The sequence below is a fragment of the Aulostomus chinensis genome, chromosome 13 (assembly GCF_037954235.1).
Source record: "Aulostomus chinensis isolate RoL2024-O1b breed Wild chromosome 13, RoL_Achi_v1.0, whole genome shotgun sequence".
NCBI classification, from domain to species: Eukaryota; Metazoa; Chordata; class Actinopteri; order Syngnathiformes; family Aulostomidae; genus Aulostomus; species Aulostomus chinensis.
The window spans coordinates 22,100,171-22,126,021 of NC_141332.1; the positions used below are offsets into that span (position 1 = coordinate 22,100,171).

Below are 25,851 nucleotides of genomic sequence, written 5' to 3' on the forward strand. Positions count from 1 at the left end.
AGGGGGCCGGGCCAGTGTCCAGTCACTGACGGATAGTTGTGAGGTGAAAACTCAGGCAGCGGCACTGCACCCATATCGGTGATGTCCTGGAACTGCAGAGGTTCCTTCAGCCTGTCTGAGTCTCAACCACAGTGAAAAGACGTGAATATTTGGCTCCCAAAAAAAAAGAGTAGTCAGCTGCGTATGAAAACACTGTCACTGCAGGTCGCTGTTTCTGACTCCTGCTGGATGTGGTCTTCGGCATAAACAGCAGCACCTCAAACATTCTGCGGAGTGGGAGAGAAAAGACCACGGCAGCCCAAGCATGGCCCCACATACAGTAACAAACTAGCGTCTTGGAAACATTTACAAACTGTGTGTTTGATAAGATATATATATATATATATATATATATATATATATATATATATAAAACATTACACGCCAAAGGATCGCTACAGAGCTGGGAAGGGTGTTGTTCTACTCAGCAACAACCGATCTGTGGTCCAGGAGAGTGATGCAGCCCTGCCTAAGTGTAACGGCGCATTTCGTTAGCGACAGCTGGACTCCACAAAGTGTTTGCCTCCAAACAGCTTAATTTCCTGATGAGCACCAAGGCTTGCTGAGGACCAACTCACCTTTGTGGCTACACTGACAGCGGCACCAACACGATCAAAGCTCTGAAAGACAAAAAATGGCCCAGCCTGCAGTGCAAATGAACATTTTCTTTGTCATCTGCAAACTGACTTTAAGAGGGAGGGGGCATTTGTTGTTTACAAAAAAAGAAAATCGTGAGTTGGTTTTTTGTTTTGTTTTGTTCCAGACCATATCACCCAGCCCTAGTTCCTTGTAGTCGAAGCAAAAGTAGGTCCCTCAAAGGATCGTAGTCCCTGGGGAGGTTACATGGTCGAAACGGTTTTTGTGGGTTCCAGTTGTACTGGAAAGTCAAAGAAGTTTTGAGGTTCCACCTGGAGCCCCCTCAGGTCGCAATTTTCCCCTGGAATCTCAAAAATAGTGACGAACCCAGAGATCACATTTCTAAATCGCTGCTTCTAAATAGTGCGAATACTTTGATCAGCTTGAACTGCTGAGAAGTCAACGCTTTTTGTTTTTTGGGTTTGTTTTTTTTTTGTTGAATTTTTCCACCATTGCTGGGACTGTGGTCAGTTTTAGAGGGCTCATAGTGGTTTACCAGGTCATCAGGTACACAAACTCACACCAGGGCTGCTGGTTTTGGCACAGATGCTGCAACAACCAGCATATCTCTCTCTCTCTCTCTCTCTCTCTCAGAAACACACACATCAGCTGCACCTCATGCACATACAGAGGTTCTGACCACATACCCACTGTCTCTATATTAAAACCTGGAAGGACATGACCCTTTAGGAAAATACTGCCCCCCCTGAACACACACACACACACGCACCTTGGACAGTTGGGACTCATATTTCTGAGCGTGCTCATGACCAATCGCTGCCTTTTCTCTGCAGACCTGAAGGTAAATACAAGAAGGGGTTATACAAACACACACACACAAACTCACACACAGGGGTCCTGAGCCAGTGAATGTGTGAAATGTAACACACCGTTGAGCCATTTCCCCCCCTGTAGATTAAGAGAGAACCAGAACAAAACGGGTAGAGGAGAGTTGTAACAACAGAGATGAAGAGAAGAAAAGGGGGCTCAACACTTACTCACAACTGAAGGAATATAAGGAAAAGTCCTTCAACACTTGTAATACTTGTTTTACTGTGGTAGTACTTCAGTTAGTAATGTTTCCATGGCTACAGTAAAATATCCCCTCATATCCTCTCCATCACAAGTAAAAGGAATCCATAATGTGCCTCTTTACATCCTGCTGTTTTCACCAGATATACAGCAATTAAATTTGCTGTTGAACTATCAAACTACACTTTCCTGGTTGTAATATCATTTTTCTGGTATTTCAACTGTACAGTGGAAAGTTGCAGAAACCAAATATATAAGCTAACGTATGGATTGTTTCTCATTAATAAGGCTAATGAGACCGTATCGTATCAACCGTGATAGCTCATGGTAGTTTTCATACCATCAACAGTGTGCCTAAACTGCTACATTTTTACAATTAAATATCAACATTTGGACACATTTCTTTTCCTTCTTTTCTCTCTCTCTCTCTCTCTCTCTCTTTTTTTTTTGCATTTTTGCATTTTTGGTTAGAGTTCGGTTTGTCAAGTTAAATTTGTTTTGTTTGATATTTGATGAGGTTTACTTTTGTAGATTGTTTGCTTGGATCTTAAGATTACTGCACTGTGTTGAATCTTTAAAATCTATATCACACACCCCCACCTGGATATGCTGGTCGGGTCACGACGGGTCCCACAGGAGTAATTATAGTATACTAAGAGTTAATTTGTAAAATCTTAAATCAGTAACCAATCAAAAAAAGGAAAAAGCCAACAAATCACAAAATGACATCAATAAATAAAGGCCAACAATTATTGGATGTATTTATCTTTATTTGATCTTAGTCCTCGTTTAGTATTCATTGCTTAGTGAATTGTTTTTATCTGTTTCTGCAAGTAAACAGTCTATATGCTGGGTATTCGGTATCTAAGTTGGCTCGAGGAAGTCACAATAGTTGTGTCGTCCTTTGGGGGGGGGGAGGCGTGTGTGAACTGATGCTCATTAAAACCAAGAGGATTGTGTAGCTGCTGATCCTGTAGACAGTGAGGTATTGTTTTGGATGTATTAGTACCTTCAGTTCTTCTCAGGTATTGGCTGTGTGTGCACGTATTTATTATATGTGTTTATGTGGGCATGTGTGGTTGTTTGCAGGCAATAGCCAAAGTATCTGGCCAAACATTAAAAGGTGGAATAAGATGAGAAGGAAAACATGTTGTTTATTGAATACAGCTGAATCAGGGAGGGAATGTTTTCTACTTGGTGTGTTTTCAGCTTGAAACAAACATTAAATTTACACACACACACACACACACACACACACACACACACACACACACACACACACACACACACCAACCTTGCAGTCCTACTGCAGAGCTGAAGGGGGGCATGAGGCAAGCAAGAACATGTTCTGGATGTCCAGCTGGCCCACGGTCGGGTTGTAGGTTTCACACTGAAAGAGTTTGACCCTGTAGAGGGTTGAAGATTATGTCATGTAACAAATGTACGAATTAAAAGGGGTATCTTGGGTGACATTGGTTACATCTGGACGATTAAGGTTTCAAAATACTAACATTTGAACCGTGTTTCCCAACAGTTTTAGAACGTTCAAAGCCCAAGAACGCAGACCAGTCCGCTGCACCACATGTAATCTTGCGAACTCCGGGATTCGCTTTGCACACCTCTGAACATGATGATGCGTTTGCTGCATTTGACGTATCATGTGACTCAGTCCTGGAAGGGGGGGGGGGGGCGGCGGCACAGGAAATCAGCATATCAGAGGTTAATTTAACATGCATAACAGATTACAGGCATTGTTTACTTGTTGTGTTTTGCTAGCAACAGTTAGATTGAGTTTTGAATCCAAAGGAATAGCGAGAACACGAGGTATCTGTGGATGTATCATACTCAATATCAAAATACACGCACACATGCACCTATTATTATTTTAAAGTACTTGACTCAAGGAAAAAACTACACGGACAAGCCAATGGGTCTGGAAGCCTCAGTAGTACCAATGTGATTATATCAGTACATTTAAAAGTAGTTCAACTTCACCACACCTCAAAATGAATATGCTGTTGACGCGTATTGGTTTTTTTTGTGCCACATTTACAAGCCGTCAGTCGCCGAGTTGTTTCTGCATCACAATATACAGCTGCTGTACTTGTAATATGTTTTGAATCCAGGAAACACTTTGACACTTTGGATGTGTGGCTGCATTGTATGGACAGTGGAAGCGCTCTAGCACCCCTATGAGAGTAAATGTGGAGGAATTCTGCCAAGTAAGGTTTACAGGCTCGCAGAAAGCCTGGGGGAGGTTTTTAGCTGCTGGAGTGCTAAAGCATGCCCCCCTCTCCCCAGATCAGACTCATGCCGCTTGGCTTCAAATGAGCCGCCCTGTTCTTAGAACACACACTATTCATGTGACAGGAGAGAGATGAAGGGGGCAGTCCGATGGAGGGAAGGAGGAGTGAGACTTGCTGGGAATACTGGCACCTCCAATTACCACTTAGTTAAATAAGGCTAGAATGTGTACATCCACATATGCCCCGACACACCCATGGAGGAATTCATATCACACACACACACATACGTAAGCATCCAGCCAGGAAGCTATTAATACCAGCCCCGAGGATGCAGGTCATACCGCGTATTTGCATTTCAAATGAATATTTCATCCCATCGTCCAAATGGCGATGCTTTAAAGACATTTGGCGCCACATTAAACACTCACAGCTTTCAGTTGGTCTTCTAAAATACACACACATCTATATACCAACATGTGCAATCAGCGTATCTTTTCACAATTACGCATGCACTCCCACGTAGCTTCCATCAGGTTTTGGTTGAAGTCTCACGTTCAAGCCAAGATAACCATCCAACTCTCCAATGCATTTTGACAGACCTGATATTGCACCGCTGTATCAGCACCCCACCGCCTCTCCAAGCCCCATCTTGAAGCGGTTCCTCGTGTGAGGGCCCAGACAGATGTTAATATCTGCTTAATAATCGATGTGGGAAGGCACGCTGCGTGAGGAGAAATGCTACACCAGTGAGAAAGCAAGTATGGATTTTTAGAGTCTGATATTGCAGTGAATTTATACCTGCCAGTATCTAAAATATGGTTAACATATATTTTATGATCAAGTTTGAAGCAGGATGGGGACTTTCAGCATATCATGGCTTTCATCATCTTAAATCCAGTAGACACTGTGGGATTTTGGACTGAAGATGCTTAAATGTGTTTGGTTGCAAGACTGTGATAGTCGGACCGCCGACTCAGCAAAGACAGCCTGAAACTAATGTCCGCCGCTGTCAGAAGTTGAGAATGACCACCTTACTGAGTGACTTCTCCTACGTTAAATGCAGCGTGAAATAACACATTGACCAGCGTTAACCGCGCCGGTGTGCTAACACAAATGTTACGTTTAGCTCTCCTTGCAAAATTAGCATTGCATGTTGACCTCTTTTTCTCATCCGTGTTCATGTTCTAGCCTTTACTGTGCAAATGAAGGCCGCTGTTGTCAGGGCTCGTTTCTCGCTCAGCAAGAGCACTTCAAACCTGTGATGAGACGCTGATCGCTGCCAGATAGTTGAGATGTTTTATCTCAACATTATCGCTTCATGCTGTTGGCACTTTTACACATTCATTCATGTGAGTTTTCAGTAAGTTCAGCACCCCCCATCTGGTCTACCTATACCTACTTGGACCTTAGACGTTCTGCTTTTGAAGGTGAAATTGATACATCTGAGGTTTATGCTACACACCTTTGTAACCTGTAACAATCTGCCTCCAGCTGCATCATATAAAACATATGCCAGATGTTGATAGGAAACAGAAAGATTCCAGCTTGCTCACATAAACTCAGGAGGCTTCATGTCATGTTCAAGTATGAGGCACAGAGATCCAACTCAGACTTCTCAGCATATAATAAATGTTTATCGTGGTAAATAAAAGCAGTAGTGATACTGTTACTCCCAACAGAGCGTTCACATGATGTCAACTCACTCACGGTGCTTCTTTTGTTCTTTTCCAGATGATTCCAGTTCAAGAGGTGGAGCAGGAACAGCGAATAGTGGTTCGGAACATGCCCCAGAGCTGGCTGGGAAACTGGGTGAGGACTAAAGGATTGAGAGTGTGTAAAATGAAAAGGGAGCTCTAGACGTGGCACTTCAGGAAGCTGTGAGTGTGTGGGATTGTCCAGAGTACAGTAGCTGATTGTTGGGTGAACTGAGGGCAATCAGGCTGCAACCAGGTTCTCAATCAAAACACTCAACGTTTGCTACGTTTGTCTCGCATCAACACCAACCGGATTTTTTAAGAACCTGAAAACAGACATCTTTGGAAAAACTTTTTTGGACCCTGTATCACTTCTAGAATACAGCAGCACACAGGAAACAGAGGGGACGGAGAATACAGACAGTCACCCAAGCTTAAACCTGCAGCTGTGTTCCGGTAAACTGGTTCAGGTCCTATCCCACCGCAAGGACTTCCTCCAGCCGTGGGTAACGGCTCAAATATGTTGATGCGTTTGCTTTGTTATCCCCACCAGCTCACCACCACCTTCACCAACTTCTACTTGTGCTACTCTTTGTAATAGTTCCGCTTCGTCAGGCCGAGCAAAGAGATCTCTGCTCTCCTTCTTTCACGACCCTAGTCACACCCCTGAAATATTTCTGGAACCAACCAACCAACCCAGAATAGACGATCTGCTTCTTTATTTACCGGCATGTTTGCGCCCAGTGTAGAAAGGGTCATGTGACATGCAGCTTTAGACTTGTTACTATTCACGATGCCGACAACGCTTGTGTGGACAGAGATCAGTGGATGCAGCCGCTCTCTCGCAGTCAGACATCAGGCTGGTTGTTTGCATTGGTAATTTTCTCTGTCAGAGGGGAGAGTCTATTTGTGTGAGGTGTGATTTGGTGGGACACATTCCTTCCTTCTGCCCCCCCCCCCCGCCTTCCAGAGAGCGCTAATGTGGCTTTACCCTTCTTTCTTTCCTTGTTGTCATCCTCTCTTTCCTCCTCTCTCATCATAAAGCTCACTTACACAGAACTATCAAGAGACATTTCCTTGCTTGCTGCACTCTTCCATGTGTGACAGAAGTCTTACAGGGCAAAGTTTAACAATTAACCGAGCCCATTCAGTTCTTTAACTGACTATTTAACATCAGGGCCACTTCAGGCCTTGCTGGATGGGCTATGAGGAGCTGAGGAAGGAGTCAGGCTTTGACCTCCCTCAAGGTGTCCACTGTGATTCTTCTCATCATGCAACACCACGGATGGGATCCAGGAAAGACGGGCTGAAAGTTTGTTCAGGTATCACCAAAATAAGACGATATCAGTGATGGTTCCTACCCAGGCGTTGCTGTTCGAAAGACACATTTGATATCTGATGATTTTGATGACGCATCATCCAAACTCTGTATTTTCCAGAATAACCCGGTTCCATGATTTAAAAACTAGGGTGGAACGTGATGGTTGCAGATCTCTTCACTTACTGTAACTAAAACAGGACCACAGACCAACATCCTTCCCTGAAACCTAAAGATAAACTAGAGAACATTCAGAGAGAACAATGAGTACCTCCACCAAGGAGGCTGCCTGGATACAGAGCATGAACACAGCGTTTTCTACCATCTCAGGAAGTTCAAATACGTGGCCCATACCAGTGTCAGCCCCATATACTCTGATTTTTCTGAGATATCGACTGTTATTAAGCTGGTTTCCATGAAGACTGTATCACACAGACTTGAGGATTTGATCAAACAAACAAAATGCTCGTAGTAGCACTAATAATAGTTATGTCCCACAACAGCCTAGAACAGTGCTCAGGATCCAGGATCCAGAATTTGATCCATGTCTCCTCCAAAACATTAAGGAGCCGTTCCTCGTAAAACTACCTTTCTTTCTTCTAGATTTTATGCACATGCATCCTTTGGGTTTTAAGGTAGCTTGCTAACAATCAAAGTAACATGCCGGTGATCACATGACCTCGTTAGGGGAGGTAATAATACATGTTAGGCCTCGACAAGATCCCCACCTAAAACATGAGTCAAGATTAACTAAAATTACCTCATCAGGCAGACCTCTCTCCCTCTCTCTCTTCTCTTTCTCTCTCTCTCCTCTCGCCCTCTCTCTCTAGTGATCAAAGGGGGTCAGTTTGAGGGTCAGCCATATTTTTACACTGTGAAGTGTGGCGTTGAAGTGGCCCCTGAGACCCAGAACAAGCTTGCCCTTTTGCTCACTCTGGATCTCACCTCCTCTCTCTAGCACCGCTTTTTCTGTTCACCCTCACGTCCCTCCTCTCTGTTTATGTGCCCCCTCGCTTACCTTTACTATTTTTATTGTTTTAAATCAGTCTCTTGTCCGCTTTGTTCTTTATTTTTCCTGCTGTCACTCCAAATGTATTTGTCAGTTTTTAGCGACGTGCCAGTTTTATGTATGGGTTAACCTGAGCGTGAACCTCGCTCCATCTGTTTTCTCCTTAACTCGTGTTTGGTTTGGTTCAGTTTTGACAACATAAATCAGTTCTTTTCATTTATTCTTTGCTGTATTTTGTTATTTCTGTGGTCTCCTCTTCATCCAATCCATTTCAGTTCAGATCAGCTGCACTTTGCATTGGCTCTTCCCTCCTCTTCCAATCACTTTTAATAGAATCCAGTCAAATGCATCATCGAAGAGAGTGACGGCCACCGCCTCTAGAACTATTCCTTATCTTCTTCCTCTCCTTCTCTCTCTCCTCTCCTCACTCCTTTAGTGCCATTTACTTGTCTGGTCACAGTTCAGCTGTAGTCCAGTAGCTTTTTGGAGGGGGACAAAGGTGTGACTTTAAAGCCTTTCGAGTGCATTTGTTTTGTCATCCTGCCCAGCTTGGTGTCGGTCAGGAGAGAGCTATATTCCTCTGAGTTATGCAGTCGTACTAAAATCTACAGATTTTAACGGGCGAAGCCGTCAAATAACTCTTCCTCCCTGTTTGTTTACCCACGGCTAGAATAATAACTGTGTGCAAAGAGAGAGATGCAACTGCAGTAGTTTCAGGCTGATTTATCGCTCTGGTTGATGGCTATCTGCTGCGGCTAAAAGATGAGGGCTGTAAAATCAGGCGCTCCTGTGAATGATTTCCCTCCCTACTGGCATTTTTTTGTCCTCTTTGATCTGTTTCCACTTTTACTAGTCAAGTTTTTTTTTTTTTTTTAAAGCGGGATATGTGTGCATGCATTGATACATCAAGGTTAGTCTGAGTAACTGTCTTGCCATTTTTATTTCTCTCATTACGCGTGTTTGTGTAGATCCATATGTTAGTGTGTGAGTCAGCGTCTGGGGAGAAAAAGGAAGTGAGTCAAAAATGTTTCTCAAACAAAATAATTGGGGTTTCTCACAGCAAATTATGTTGTATATAGCAGTTGGTACACTGTGTTGTCTCAGAACTACGCGGAATCCATGGAACCGCCTCCAGCGGTGACCTCAGCCTCGCTGACGCTCCTCTGCAAAAATGTCCTCCTTAACAATTCACAAAGTCGAGTATTCAGGTCTTAAATATCCCAAATGTTGTTAAAGACGAATTCTTTCTGCCAGCCGAAATTATTAATTTCCTTCAAACTCCAGCTTTCAGAGTGAGTATGTTTTCACAAGCCTGAACGATACTGTAGATGCAGGTGATTATCGTTCATGTCAAATCATTGGATTTCAGGCCCCGTTATAGAAAGTTCGACTGCAGTGCAGAATGTTAGTCAGGCAGAAAATCTGTTGTAATCATGTTAGTTGCTGCAGATGGAAAAAGAGGGATTCAGCTGATAAAACAGCATATTTGGGAGAAAGAAATCCAGAATACCTAAACATTCTAATAGTACCCGTCCATTTCTTTTTGAAATATCAGCAGTTTGACTTTGTCCTGTTAGGAGACAACAGGACAAATTGAATCTTATTTTTACCTTAAAAAGGACGTTAGTGTTTTACAACGGTACAATGCAGGTTTTCGGTCCAACATGAAAACATCTAGAAACATTTAGAAAACATCTGACCATGTGGAGTCCAGGTGTCTCTAAACTGAATGGATTCTTCTTTGGGAAATACTACCCCCACAAATCTGCCCCATAGTTTTGATATAATCCTGCTCTCAAAAATATTCAAATGCCACCTTCATGATCAAAAGAAAATGTAATTAAAGTTATTAGGTTTTAGTCAAGAGTCTTGTTTCCTGAGTCAGTCCTTCTTTACTTCTACCTGAGTAACAGAGAATCTTTGCAGCAACATTTCATTCATAACAAAACTAAAGAGCTCAAACAGAATCTTGAAACGTTGCTGATCTCACCCTCCGGGTTGTGGCCTTTGTAGATAATGTGGCTTTTCCTGTTCTGCACTTCTAATATAAATGTCACATAAGAACCTCTGCTGCTATATACAGTCTTTCCCAGTCCGTTCACCTGCTGCTGGTTTGGAGGACAGGACACAGCTGATAAATATAAAACTGCTCTGTAAAGCCTTTATCACTACGAGTCCTCTCTTTGTTCTTTAAACCATTCGACAGAATGAGACTTCCTTTCCAGTTTTTTTCTGATGACTCATAAATTGTGAGACTAAATAACCAGCCCTCTCTCTGCTTTCAGTACGGCCACGTTTCACCCAGCCAGCTAAGATGAGGAAGCGTGTCATCGCCCAACCGGTGGGCAGCTCCGTGCGTCTGAAATGCACGGCGAGCGGTAACCCTCGCCCCGACATCGTCTGGCTGAAGGACAGTCGGCCGCTGGAGGATGAGGACGGTGGAGCAGAAGCGGGTCGGGGGAGAGCTGCAGGAGGTGGAGAAGGGAGGAAGAAAAAGTGGACTCTGAGTCTGAAGAATCTCACGCCACAGCACAGTGGGAAGTACACCTGTCACGTCTCCAACCGAGCCGGAGAGATCAATGCCACGTACAAAGTGGAAGTCATACGTGAGTCCCTCATCGTTTAGTCGGCGTCATCACCTGCAGCGATGGCTTCTGTTCGTCTCTTATTCCACGACAGGAGTTCTACTGTAAACTGGTTGCATCGTGGACTGAAGGAGAATCTCCACAGACGAGCCTCCCTCTGATCTCAAACATGCACGTGCCACTGCATTTGAAAATAATGGTACATCATGTCAGGTTTTAGAATATCAGAATTTTAAAAACAGACAGGCACTAAATGAGATCACCATTGTCTTTAACAAACAATAGCATTATGTTGCTCCCAGTGTTTGTAGAGAAGCCTGTCTGACTAGAAAGTGGTTTTGTTTTCATTTTAACCATCTATACTGTGATTATTGAGTTCTTCCAAAAAACAAAAAAAAATCGAGAACAGTTCTTTTTAAATGATTTGCTTGCGAGGTCGTCATCAGTCTTTCTGATTGTGATTGGAAGATCTTTTGGAAGAGCTTTTAATTCTGTTCCGAGAGACAGAAATGAAGATGATGGTCAGATGTTCCTCGTAGTTCTGAGTTGGATGTGTATAACATCTGGAAATGCGGTTCACAAACTTCAGCTAAATGGAGAATCCTAACGACCAACTCCGATCACAAATCCCATTTGTTTTGATTATATAGCGTTTTTCTGTTAGCCACCCCAGGCACGGTTGCGAAATAGGTAGAACACTCACATGCAACAGACTAAGAATAGAATTTTAGAATCTTTTCTTTTTCTTTTTTTTTTTTAAAGTCAGTCTTCACTTCAGTGGCATTTATTGATCACCCCCAACACTGTCAGTACACATCAGTCAAGCAAATGTGGAATGTTGAGCAGCGTGGAAGGTGAGCCAGTCCAAACAAGGTCTAGTTTTACTGCTGAGAGCAGAATGTATGTGAGGATGAATTGTGAGGGGATTTTTGATGTATGAGGCAGCAATAGAAGGCTCCAGAAGCTGTTTTGACACTGTTTGATTTAATGTCAGGCCGTTAGGTGGAGAGGTGGTATTGAATTTGTGCGCGCGCTGAACTGTATGTTGCTCCGTCAAGAGCGTACGAGCTCGTCTAGCTTTTCTCCACCACATCTGTTGCAGATTAAACTACAGCTGTAGTCTTTCCTTAGAGAAGACACTCACACACAACACACACACAAAGAGGAAGTAAATCAAAGCGTTGCTCGCTCATGTCAAATGTGACATTTTATCCATCAGTAGAGATTCACTCAGCTGTCAGTTATTTCCAGCTGTTAGTAAAGAGTGACAGAAAGCTGCTGCTTCACCGAGAATATTTAATGCATGAATAGAGTTACTTCAATATAAGGTATCAGGACTGTAGCTCCTAAATATGATCATTGATCCATGTTAGGTGGCAATATTTACCAGCTTCTCCAGCTTCTGCATCCTCGCTTGATCCATGAAAGATTCCAGTAACATTGCATTAGCGGATAAATAGCGAGACTAAACTGAATTTCTTTGGGCGCTGTCTTTCTCCTGTGTGTCTCTTCAGCTGAGATGCAGGATGTGGTGCTGGATATGTAGAATTTGTTCAGATAATGATTTCCAACTGTATTACATTATCTCAGCTGCTTGTTTCCATTTGTTGGATTTCATTCATTTGGCTCCTTTACATTAAAAAAGACTGTACTGTGCTCGGCACTGAACTTTTCCTCTGACCTTTGGAATGCAGCTAAATAACAGAATTAATTGAAAAAGGAGTAGATGTAGGGAACAGGTTTCACTCTTGCAACCCCCAAGTGGTCAAAACATACAAATGTGTCACTTTACCAACTCTACACAATTGCCATTGTATGCTGTGACTTTTTCTATTTGTTCTATTTTTTTAAGTGTTAAATTAAATTAAATATTATGTGTTCCTCCACAGCGCGTACCAACTCCAAACCCATCTTAACTGGTACCCACCCAGTAAACACCACTGTGGACTACGGAGGAACCACATCGTTCCAGTGTAAAGTCCGAAGTGACGTCAAACCAGTCATCCAGTGGCTTAAAAGAGTTGAACCTGAAGACGAGGACAAGTTCAACTCCACCATAGAGGTAACGCATCAGCAGCTGCTGCATGAACGCAACATAAACTGAAGGAAAACTCATGAAAATTGTAAATACGATTCCATCATCGGAGTGTTTTCATCAGATAAATAATACAAAGAGGAACAGAAAAGACTTGGTCTCCAATTGCAGAAGTGCGGAGAAGAAATTCCTCATGATTGAATAATTTGCCTGGGGAACGTGTTCACCTCAGTTTGAGTTTAGAGATTTTTTAACTCATCCCTCAATATTGTAGTATTTATCCTAGCTGATTCAAAGCAAAGGCCAGTTGAAGTGCCAGCCTCTGTCACTTCTGAATTCAGATTATAAATTGATGTCTAATGCCTTAGACTTCATCCATACTTGCCAAAATTGAAAAATCCAAGCCAGACCAACTCTCTTTTTCAAAGTGATCTTCTGCCAGTGGTCCATGCAAGATGGCTCCAGGACTCTGAATGTTCCTTTTACCTTTTTTTTTCAGATTCTAAGTTTTCGGACATTCTTTTATTAATTGAATCAGAATGTTTTCTAAAAACCGTCAAGTAAGAATGATCACCAGTGGAGGAAAGTCAACTTGCTTCCCCAGACTGGATCCAGCAGAAAGGAGTTGCCCCTGGTCTACCAGCCTCTTCATCAGAGCTGCTGGGCACAAACAGGCCTTGAAGTGGTCCAAGAACCCACAACATTAATAAACTAGCTGGTCCCACCTAAGTAGTCCCATTAAAGTACACTGGTGATGTCCAACAAGCTTAGCTTTATAGAAAGGGATTCACCATTTTCCTTTTTCAGGTGGGAGACCACCGGTTTGTGGTCCTGCCTACAGCTGAGGTTTGGTCCCGTCCTGACGGCTCCTACCTCAACAAACTGCTGATCACCAGAGCCAAGAAGGAGGACGCTGGCATGTACATCTGCCTGGGAGCCAACACCATGGGCTACAGCTTCAGGAGCGCCTACCTCACTGTGCTACCAGGTCAGACCAAGAGAGGGAGAAATTGATACACACACACACACACAAGGAGATAACTGTGTAGAATTAGCTTTATTTACCTCTCCACTTTGCAGCATCAGATCACATGGATGATAAAGGCAGTGAAATGGCTGCAGATGCCATCAGTCCGTCAGATGGCTGTGTGTTAGTTGTTCTGATGCTCCAGACCAGGCTTGATATTTTGACAGTTTCAGCCAACTGAGCACGATATTACAATATTTGCAATATTGCTAAATGCAAAAAGCAAATCTAGTCACGGTTACACGAAGCCCGCTCAGCTGCAGCTAACATTCGCAGCACGTTTTGAAATGGAAACGTTTGAATTGATTTTTATACAACAGAAATTAAAAAAAGTAAAAGACAGTCGAGGTATTGATTGTGGCAAAAATCGCAGTCACGATTATTTTAGCTGATAGATTTAATCGCCCAGCCCTGGTGTCTACACCTGAAAGTCAGTTTTCTCTGGTTGTAATTGGCTTCTCCTCTCTTTAATGTCATCAATTCTCTCAGATCTGAAACCTCAAAGCACACCAGTCCTGACAGCAACATCCCCGAGCCTCCCCTGGCCCGTCATTATTGGAATACCAGCAGGCGTCGCCTTCATCTTAGGCACTGCCCTCCTCTGGTTTTGTCAGTCCAAACGCACCTGCTCCTCTTCATCTTCTTCATCCCCCTCTGCTCTTCCCGCTGCTCAGCGTCTCCCAGCAGCCAGTCGTGATCGAGCCTGCCCAACTCTCCCCGCTCAGCCAGCCAGCGGCGATAAAGATTGTCTTTCTTATGAGGATTACATCGCCCATCAGCAGCTTCTCCTGGCCCAGGGGGGAGCTACGCTGGCTCCTAAGGTCTACCCTAAGATCTACACCGATATACACACACACACACATTCACACGTGGATGGGAAAGTGCACCAGCACCAGCATATTCACTACCAGTGTTAGCAGCAAGCTTTGGCGTTCCCCCACCAGCTCTTACATGAACACGTTCCTGTGCATGCATGCCACAACATTCTCACTGACTACAGAGCCCAGAACAAGGGAAGCCACATGCCAGTGATCACGCAGATTTCTATACGGAAACATGGGATCACGCAGCTCTTCCTCATTCTGCTGCAGCCACATTATTGTCAACACATGGACGTCTTTAAACCCAAAAAACAATGAAGAATGTAAAGGAAGAGTAGACAGAAGTGGTTTGCAAAGATCCCTAACGTTACGCCGATCTGAGAGAAGAATCCCTAAGTGTTTTTGTTATGTTGAAACCATTGTTATAACAAGAGTGAATGCTGCAGCTCCAAGGTAACACAACCACGCTGGTCCTGTAGAATTTACATCTCTGGTCTTTTTCGACCCAACCACAACCTCCTCAGTAACGGTGGAAATGCAGCTCACTCACCCTACAAGGCACCAAATATAGCTACTCCTGTATATAGTGGAATATGATTATATGGCATTTAGCATGCGTCTTCATTCTGGGTAATCTATAAAGAACAATATATTTTGTGTGTAATGTAATAGCTTAATTCCAGAGTATATCTCAGGCGTCAGCCCAACTGAGCCACAAATCAAGACAAACTCCACTGTATCCACACCCTCGGCAAAGAAAGAAGGCTGCTAGTTGCTGTTTCTAGCAGGCTGGCAGCCTCTCTGATAAATGTCCAGCTGCTATCTGGGTACTGTGTGAAAAAAAAGGGCTCATCACAGCACACATCCCTTATGTCTGCTACACCTTCTGACCCTTTACTTCCTGGAGAGCATCGTCGTTTCCGGTGTTACGTCACGTCTTTTTTTGACGCCCATTGAGTTGAGAGGAGAGAGTGTGACACGGATGAAGGATTTGTCCTCGTGTAAGACCTCTTTAGCCAACATCAACAACACTGTGGTGTAAAACTGTGCGCTTGAAAAGCCGTTTCCAGATCTCCTGGATTGCGAGTGGATCATTGGATAAGTGACTGATTCTTTTTCATCTTTTCTGAAATCTACGGGGGTAGAACCTCAACTCTCCTCTGGAGTGTAAGTGAACAGTTTTGCGGCAGTTCCTCTGCTCACGGATGGTTTGTTCCAAGGTTGTTGTTTAGTTTTTTTTTCATCAAATAAACTAAAGTCAAAGGGCTACCTTCTCACCTGCAGGGCCATCTGTCGACCTCATGCACAAAATAGATCTCTTAAGAAAAACCTTGAGTTTAGTCCGTTTTACTCCAACCATGGTGTCGTTCAACCACTCCTACAGGTCGGTACTTATTAAAGCAGTAATTGTACTCTTATGCCATCCAAAAATAACCTTTAGTGGGGGTTTGATTGCTGTGAGAGCACAACTGACCCTGATCAGATCCAGACAAAGAATGCCAACTAAAAACCTCAAGGTCATGAGCTCTCCATGAGCGACATTTGGTCAGATGTAAGCAGAAAAGACAGGTAATGTGACGGGAGAGGACTGAGGAGGGTTTGCTACTTCCTGGCTAAAGAGTTTACATATTCCAGTGCTTCATTTTTGACTCGTTTGAAGAATGCATGTGAGAACATTTCCAGCTCTGCTCCCCCGTATTTGGTTCACTTGAATTTGAACCAAATGTATCATTTTCAGTTTGATTTGATTGGACTAAAGAGGTGAAAGCGCCCTTAAATATTCTGTAGGATCAATCAACTCAGAACTGAATCCGATAGTATTTTTATCAATAATATTTTAACATTAAAGCCATACAGTATATTCTGGAGAAAGTCTTGGATCATTGGCATGTATGACAATATCCACAAACTAGCAACAGATGGAATTCACTTGTATGGGGGGTGTATTTATATGTGCTTCGAGGAAATCCAGGAACGTATCTGGAATGTTTGATCGGCTGCAGATTTGCCAGTTTAACTGACTTCTGAGGTGTTGTGAATGAGATGTGTGTTTTAGCCCTTACTCCACTGTTTTATTTCAACAAGTTGCCACGTTAGAGCCGCCGTGTACTCTTAAGATACCTCCGCAGGTGACATTTATTTAGGCTGATTTTTCTTCCTCTCACAGCTGCGTGCCTCTGTGTTTTCCTCCACTCTCCTTTTAGCGTGAAAAACCTTCATCTGTCTCGCTAATGAGTTTGGCAAAGGGAATATTCTTAGTTCCTCCCGGCTTCATCCTGAGCAGACGCCTAATCAGCCAAACTAGAAACACCTGTGGTGGGTGTGTAGCGCCTTTAAAGTGTGAAGCAGGTCATCAACAGCTGGTCTGAGTAAAGCAGAAGAAAAAAAAGCTTCTTCTTATTATTATTTTTTAAGCTCTTAAGATTATTTTTCCCTTGTATTCAAATCCTAATTCTGAAGATCCATTTAAAACTGCAACTGCTGAAAGAAAGAACACAAGTCACAGTCGTGGTTGAAATGATACTTCACCTAAAAAAACCTGCTTTTTGCCTTTCAGTGACTCACTGTTAGGTATCTTGATCTCACCGAGGCAGATTTCCTCCCCTGCATGACTACTTAGTGACTCAGTTCAGAAAGGTCCTGCCACATGTTTAACGCTGGAAGCTTGTCTCACAAACTCTCACGTCCTGCAGACGATCACAGTTTTCACCCAAGCAAACTGCTGTTATAAGCGGGCTCTGTTAGCTTGAAGCTAAAAGTATGTGGCTGAAGTTTTCTGAATACTGGACTCACCGAGAAGTCATGCAAGGTGGAAAAAATGTCTTCGTGAGATCGGGGCAGCTAACGGTGAGTCAGGAAGGCTAATTGCACTTTTTGGGTCAAATATCTGTTTTGGTTTTTTTCCTCCGTGGGTCTTCTGGAAGATTTTGGGGGAAATTTAGAGCTAGATTGACCCAAAAATCAGGAATTTTGCTCTTTCTCAGGTGTCCATTTTGTTGATCCTTTGTGACAACGAGGCTGTGCAAGTGATCCTGAGATACAATTTCGGTTTTAGCGCTCTTTGAAAGAAACCCCAGCAGAATTCTGTCCAGATGTTTCGAAAGATATAAAAAGCAAATGCAATCCTTTTTGCCGTGTAGTTCGTATTCACATGAGAACAGCGTTCACTTCTGCAGACTCTCTTTATAACATCCAAAATAGCAGAGTGACAACTTTACAAGGGGGTGTTAAAATAACCACGTGACGGGCGGCCATCTATTAAATTGTGGTCGCTACAGTTTCACACGTGGGCACGATGAATGTTTTTAAATTCTGGCAGGAAAATTTACACTCAACTTGATAACTCCCATACTTCTGTTTGTATATGCAAGTAATATCATATGTTTAGAAGAAAAAAAAAACAAGAAAGCAACTGCTTATCAAACTACTTTCTTTTCCCTTCATGAAGTTCTTGGAGGAAGTGTGTAGATCGTAGGAGGATTTTACTCACTGATGCAGCTTGGAGCCTGCAGAAAACCTCGATACGCCGGTGAGGTTCACACTGACGTTTACGTTAACAAAGCAAGTCTTGTTTGTATTTACGGTAGGGTGTTGCATTCAAGAACTAAAAAAAATCTGTTTTTCTGTATGTTCTTCATGGGGGGGGGGGCTTCCTTAGATACTTCACCTGAGTGAACCAAGTAAGCAGTCTTTTCAAAGTAAAAGGTATATGTTGTTAATTCGAAACAACGGCGCTGATTTCTCCATCCATCCATTTTCTTCCGCTTATTCCTGTCAAGGGTCACGGGGGGGGGGTGGAGCCTATCCCAGCAGCCTTCAGGCGAGAGGCGGGGTTCACCCTGGACGGGTCACCAGTCCATCGCAGGGCCAACACATAGAGACATACAACCATTCACACTCACAGCCACACCTACAGTCAATTTAGAGTATCAATCAGCCTCGTCCCCTCTTGATGTCTTTGGACTGTGGGAGGAAGCCGGAGTACCAGAGAGAACCCACACAGGAACATGGAGAACATGGAGACTCCACACAGAAAGATCCTGTGCTCCAGTCAGGGCTCGAACCCAGAACCTTCTTGCTGTGAGGCGACAGTGCTGACCACTGCACCACCGTGCCGCCCCACAAATTTTCATTAAAAAAAAAAAAAAAAAAACTTCACTTAAAAAACAAAATCCGGGGTTTTATTTTCTCAGGTCAATGCGATACACCTCCACCTCCTTGTTCATCCGTCAAGCAGATTCCCTGTCAGCTTCCTCCATGTAACGCACTAAATTAAAGCAGAATAAGAAGGAGTCTTATCACGGCCAGTACCAGAGGAAGACAGCATTTTTATACACCTTTGTCAGCTCCAAACTTGACTTCAGTGTTTTCTGTTGGACACGTCTTTCGTCCCCTTTCCCTGTTGTCGTTTTAGTGTAAAAGCTGCCAAACATTCACCAGAGACTCTCTTTAACTGCTCTGTTTTCATTGACTTCCTTACCTGAGTGACCGTCTCGTTGAACCCTCGTATGTTTCATGTGTCAAAGCTAATGGACTGCCAATAGACAGACTGTGTATGTGTGCACTTAACCACTGGTATGAACATGAAGTGAAGTTAGCGTTTAAAAAAAAAAAAGAAAGAAAGAAAGAAAAAAAATGAACTTTAGATAATTTAGTGAGAATGCTTTGGACCATAGAGTAGCCGTAGCCTAGCAACATATTTGGCCACAAAACATTGTAAATCCTAAATTGTCTCAAGACTCAAAAGTGCATTTCTAATTTATTCTTGTGTTTTTATTTTCATATAATTGGGCATTATACTGCATGAGTGGATATTGTTATAGTCATCATGTAAGTTATGTAGCAAATACCATGTTCATGTCATTGTAAGATACTGTATTTATACGTGCTGACAGAATATACAAAATTTTATTGATAATCGTTGTACCGACAATCTTGTACAGTCATTTAGGTCAAAAATGTCTTTTCCCGTGTTAATCATGTTACTGGTGCCATTAAAGAAAAGTTCATTCTGTTGAATTATTGTGTTAGTTGTTGAATATCATATATATGCAAGCATGGATCCCCCCCCCCCACACACACACACTCACACACACACACCTCTCTCTCTCTCTGTCACAGTCCAGCACAACAGCCCACAGCACCATGGGATTGTCTCTGTAAGCGAAGGTCCTCTAAATAGTTGTAGCCCCTCAGTTGTGCGAGCTGCAGCCGGTGTTCCGTCTGTCATCGTGTCTATCTGGAGAGATGACGGATGAACAAGCGTTGCGTGCAGATGGAGGGTGTGAAGGCCCAGTCTCTCTCTCTCCCTCTCCCTCTCTCTCTCTCTCTCCCTCTCCCACTCTCTCTCTCTCTCTCTGACTCATTTTGGAGGGGAAGATGTTGAAAGAAAACACTGCTGAAAGGATGGGGCAAGAGCGTTGAGAATGGCAAAGGGGGCAAGAGGGGCAGGACACGAGAGCCAAACAGTATTGTTCTGGGGGGGGGGGGGGGGGGGGGCGTGTTTGGGTGTCGCTCTGCTTGGTGTTTTTGTGTTTTGACTTCTCTGTGAAACATGAGCTGAAGTTGAATACTTGTACTCTGCACTCCAACTGCTTTTGTGCATTGGAGTGCATCCCTGCAGCATCGATCATCCATCACATCCCTACTTTTCCTACTTTTGGAACGTTTGGAATTGTTTCTTTTGTGGTGGGGGGGGGGGGGGGGGGCACAAGGACAGGTTTTCTAACACCGTTACCAAGACCTCATTAAAGGCTAACTGGGAAGAGACTGTCAGATTTTGTTAAAAAGGGTTTAATATCGGGGGAGTCACATTTTTTTGTTTTATTATAAAACACAAAGCCCTAAACCAGACTCTAAATTGTCAGATGTTTTCCAGACTTTTAGAAAACAAGTTTTGTGTGTGGAATAAAGCGCCACCTAGCGGAGATTTACAGACGGGAAGTACGCGTTCTCCAGCGCTACCTAGTTTTACGTTACCTGCCAAACGGTTGCTTGATGCTCCTTCAGCCTTTGACACCCCGATGAAGACGTTTGAGGATGTCTCTGGAACACCTTGAGAGAGTTGCCTCAAATTTGGCTCGAATGTCCACAGGGATGACCTGGAAGAAAAAAAATGGGGGGTTGAAGCTCAAAGATCAGCCTCCCTTCAAATGAACACAATATCTCGTGAACAGCTTGAGAACAGTTCTTTAACTGTAGTTCTGAGACTGAGCAGGGAGCTGCAGGAATACTGGAAATGGAGGTGAAAGAAAAGTAAATCTAAGAAAAGAAACAATAGATGTAAACCGCCTCAACGGAATGTGCGGTTTGGAATTCTAAGCAAAGCCAACGGCTGCGCGCGACTACGTCTTAATCCGGGAATTTACAAATCCTAGGGATTTTTTGGGTTTCCATGCATCTGGAAAGTGTCAGTGTGTGTGATAAATAAATAGAAATAGAGAGTTTAAGATGGAAAGCTGTGAAAAACACCCTGGACATTTTTTGTGTGTGTGTGTGTGAGATAAGAGGAGGAAACAACAGAGCTGATACTGAGCAAATAATTTGAGTGTGTGTGTGTGTGTGTGTGTGTGTGTGTGTGTGTGTGTGTGTGTGTGTGTGTGTGTGTGTGTTGTACTTGCTACATATTGAGGACTAGAATACCTATTTAACCAACAGAGTAAGGACATTCTAGCCGGTCCTCACATCTTCAAAGTTTCACGTTTGAGGGTCAAGACTCGGTTTTCGTGGCGAGGTTAGAATCGGGTTCAGGTTAGGTTTAGGGTCAAGGTTAGGGTCAGGCAGTCAGTTCAGATGGTTAGGGTTAGGGAATGTATTACGTTAATGAAAGTCCTCACAAAGATATAAGGAAAGGGTGTGTGTGTGTGTGTGTGTGTGTGTGAGACTTTCCCGGGGTGTTTCAGTCCTTGACATTCAACTCTCATTCTTCCCTTATCTGAGAGATTAGCTCCTTCCTCCTCCTTTTTTGTTCTGGCTATCTTCTATGACTTGGAGGGAGGAGGAGGATGGAGACAGAAGACAGAAGGAGGAGGAAAAAGAAGGAGGAGAGTGACAGAGCGGAGCTGCCGACAGATGTGTTGAGCTCATCGTTTCTCTGAGGTGATGAGATGAGGAGATCAGTGACGAGTGTGAAAATGTTGAATAAGACTGAAGAGGAATTAGCAGAACAGGAAGAAGAGAACCTCACATCTCCTTGAGTCACTCCTGTCTGTGGTACGTCCAGGTTGTCTCTTGGAAACCAGAAACAAAGCAGTACTCATCATTTACTTCTGATTTGTTTTGCAGTCATTCAGCACCATTAATAAGATGGTGTCTTCTTATTAACATTAATGTTGTTAAAGCCTTTATTTGACCTCATAGAAGCCAAATGAGACGAAAAAAAGAACCTTTTTGTTTTTGCTTATATTTGACATTAATCTGGGAGAAATAATCTGAGCTCGTTTCTGTTGGAAAGGTACTTTAATAAAGTGCCAATATGATTTTAAACTATCATAATATTTCATGGTGGCTTCTGTGGGAGCCTTCATTGGCAAGGAGTTATTGAATTTTTATTATTATTATTATTATTATTATTATTATTATTATTATTATTATTATTAACATAAGGCAAAGAAACAGTAATTGAATCCGGTGGTTTTTATCTCACAAAACTTCTGTGGTTCTTAATTGAGAGATAAAACACATGAACGCAGTGATTACAACACATGTTACTATGCCACAAAAATCCTCAAAATAACTATCAAAATATTCTAGTGTTTACTTACGGTCAGTTTTACATCAAAAATGTATATTTCCTATATGGTGAGTTTAAGCCAGGACAACCGTTATGGTAGAAACCCTGTATTTCTATTGCTTGTACACAGTAAATGTACATCAATTCTTCATTTTATGAACTTATAACGATGAGAATATAAACCTCAGATCTGAAGCCTTGAACCTCTGTCCTGTACTTCTTATTGTAACCGTCATGAATAAGCAGAAATTATTCGAGCATTGTTGAGTGACTTTATTAAATGGGATTTTGGGGGATTTGTGGAGTGATGGGCATCCATATAAGAAACACAATAAGTATATTTATACCAAGTGATCCCTAGGAACCAAGCAGTGACCACATTTTGTCTTCCTGCTTGTTGGCTTGACGCCTTCTGCATGACGTTAACTAGCGTTTCTTTTCAGGTAAAGAATCCACCACAGCGAAGGGTAATGGGATGTTCTTACTCTGTAAGGCAATAAAAAGTCTTTATTTTGAGTCTTGTCTTGTCAATTGCCCGGGCAAATGTTTACTCCTTTAGACCTTGTGGTCTTGCAGGACCTTTTGCTCACTTGGCGTGGGTTCTGGTGTGCGGTTGGCCGGTTAAAAGGGTGTGAATCCATAGAGGAGATTCCTGGGCGCTTGAGTCAACAGCAGCTGCGGTTGGTGATGAAGAGAAGCTGTCCAAAGTGCTTTTTATCGGCAACTGCCTTTTCAGTGTGAAAGGACCGCTCAGGTGAATGGAGTCAGTAACCATGAAGAGCTCGCACACTAACACACACACCCACCCATGCATGCACACACACTCGAGGAAGAAGCGTATATATGTGGTATACCTGGGAAAGACAATTCCACTTTTTTTTTTATTAAGTTCATATTAAACATGCATCCAGCTACAGGTGGGATGCATGCCGACACACACGTGCACACACTCACACAGATGTGGAAAAACACGGACACCTGGCTGGCACTGAGGCGCTCTTCTGTTTGCATAGCTCTCCCTCTCCGCTCATCCTCCACACGGCCACAAAGCCACCACTAACCCTAGAAAAACAAAAGCACAAAAAAGAGGCTGAAAGGGGGCAACAGGAGGCCTCCATCCTTCTTCCACCAATACCTCCCTTCTTCCATTTCTCGCTTGCTCCGTCCCCTCTGTACCCGATGTTTACCTACCCTTCTGTTAAAAGAGAGGGATGTGGACAGACAGGGTGAGAAAAGAAAGAAATCTGGCAGAGGGGAAGAGAGCCAAGGCCTTTAAAGTCTGTCACAGAGCCGTGACAAAAGCCTCCTAATCTTGGTGTTGTCTTTCGGCCCCTTTTTCTCCCCACATATCCTGCCAAGTGTGTGTGTGTGTGTGTGTGTGTGTGTGTGTGTGTGTGTGTACAGGAAAAAAAGCATAGAAGAAAGTCATAATCAGTGTAAGTTATATAAGAACCAATGGTAATATATTTGTTTGAGAAAAAAGTTTAAAAAAAAAGACTTGGTGTTTCAATGAATCATATTGTGTTTGATAGTGATGTTGTACTTTTGTGTATACGTGTGTGTGTGTGTGTGTGTGTGTGTGTGTGTGTGTGCATGCATGTGTGTTTATTCATACTGTATGTGTATGACAGGAAAGGAATCTTTCCACAGCCATGCTGACATCACTCAAGTATGCATAGGACAGTTGGAGGCCAGGCCCCCTGAAAGGCAGCGGCTTGCCTGCCCTCACATGTGGTATGCTTGTGTGTGTGTGTGGGTGTGTGTGTACTGTATGTGTGCACACATGCACATATGTGGATGAAGGCCTCTTGAAGAGAATGAGGGGTCCCACTCCACCATCCTCACCTGTTCCTCTTTGGCTTTTAAACCTCCCCTATTCATCTTCATCTGAAACTGAACAAACTTGTATGTCAGTGTGTGTTCGTGTGTGTGTTAGTGTGTGTTCGTGTGTGTACTGTACGTACGAGGTAGTCCTCTGTATCATTCACATCGCGGGGCCTCGCCTCAACTTTTGAGGGACGAAGTGCGTATAAATCATTCTATCCATCCATCCATTTTCTACTGCTTATCCTGTTAAGGGTCGTGGCGGGGGGGCTGGAGCCTATCCCAGCAGCTTTGGGGTGAGAGGCGGGGTTCACCCTGGATGGGTCGCCAGTATAAAACATTCCATTCCATTGGACTGCTTTTTGCTTGTTTAAAATGAAGGCAAGGGTAGTGCATGTATCACTATTTCATCAGTCCATCAATTTTCTCTACCACTTGTCCATTGAGATGGGGGGAGGGGGGCTGCAGCCAATCCCAGCTGACATCGGGCGAGAGGCGGGGTTCACCCTGAACGGGTCGCCTGTCCATCACAAGGCCATCAGGAGCATTTAGGGGCTCAGTCTCTTGCTCAAGGATACTTGGACATGGTCACCGGGGGAAGTGAGGATTGAACCAGCGACCCATTGGTTGCCAGATGGCCACTCTACCTCTGAGCCATGCTGCCCACTGTTTCATATATTTGTTATTTAATATGGATTTGTGTTAGGCAATTATTGGTCATCATTTAGGTAGAAAATCTTAGAAATTAATCTCAGTCAATATGAACTCCTCTGAAGGGACGGAGGCATGACTGTGTGTGTTTGTCTTGACTGTCCCCCATCCTTATCAGTGGCAGCTGTGACCTGCACACACACACACACACACACACACACTGGAGGAATGCATTGTGAGGCTATAGAAAAATAAGTCTGAGATATACGATACTACCATCTACAGGCAGATCTATTTAATGTCAGGTTTCTGCCATCATCCACTGTAGGAAATGTTTAGATTCATCAAACCAGGGTGGAGAACCACGACTGTATGTAGATATAAAATGTGACAATTATTTTTCCTAGTATGCAGTATGTAAAGCATTGTTTTTCTACATCAAAAACCATCCATCCATCCATTTTCTACCACTTGTCCTGTCAAGGATGGTGGGGGTGGGTGGGTGGAGCCTATCCCAGCAGCCTTTGGGCGAGAGGTGGGGTTCACCCTGGACGGGTCGCCAGTCCATCACAGGGCCAGCACATAGAGACAGACAACCATTCACACTCACAGCCACACCTACGGTCAATTTAGAGTATCAATCAGCCTCATCCCCTCTTGATGTCTTTGGACTGTGGGAGGAAGCTGGAGTACCAGAGAGAACCCACACAGGAACAGGGAGAACATGGAAACTCACACAGAAAGATCCTGTGCTGGAGGTGACAGTGCTGACCACTGCACCACCAACACCACCACCACTGCCTCTACATCAAAATACACCACAATATGAAAAATGCTCGCAATCTTCGACAAATTGAGGGGTTTGCCTTTTGAAGAAAAACTTAAGTCTTTGATAGAGAAAAAATGTTTTATCTTTTTCCTTTTTTTTAAAACCACTGTTATTTCACATCTGGCCCACAGCGGGAAGTCTAGAAGAGGGCAATCATTGCAGAATTGATGTGGCAGCACAATTTTAAAGGAGAATGAAAGAACCAAGAATGTCCAAATGAAGCCGCTTCAAGCAATCGTAAAATCAACTCCAAAGTCATTAAATACACCTCATTCCAAAATCTCTTCCCCTGCAGTGGAAGAACTGGGGTTTTGCTTTACATTTGCTGGGGGGGGGGGGAAAAACCAGTTGAAAACTCTGATCTGTTGTTTGT

The 25,851-nt window shown here is 43.4% G+C and overlaps 1 protein-coding gene across 1 annotated transcript in view; it reads left to right on the forward strand.

The window, feature by feature from the left end:
• The window catches only part of fgfrl1a (fibroblast growth factor receptor like 1a), a 68,154-nt gene extending 48,645 nt beyond the window's left edge, over positions 1-19,509 (forward strand). The window contains exons 4-8 of the mRNA XM_086222097.1: positions 5,685-5,762; positions 10,260-10,580; positions 12,449-12,621; positions 13,402-13,582; positions 14,111-19,509. Coding sequence (XP_086078223.1) covers positions 5,685-5,762; positions 10,260-10,580; positions 12,449-12,621; positions 13,402-13,582; positions 14,111-14,538 — 1,181 coding nt within the window. The 3' untranslated portion in view covers positions 14,539-19,509. The remainder of the gene's footprint in view (positions 1-5,684; positions 5,763-10,259; positions 10,581-12,448; positions 12,622-13,401; positions 13,583-14,110) is intronic.
• Positions 19,510-25,851: the final 6,342 nt, after the last annotated feature.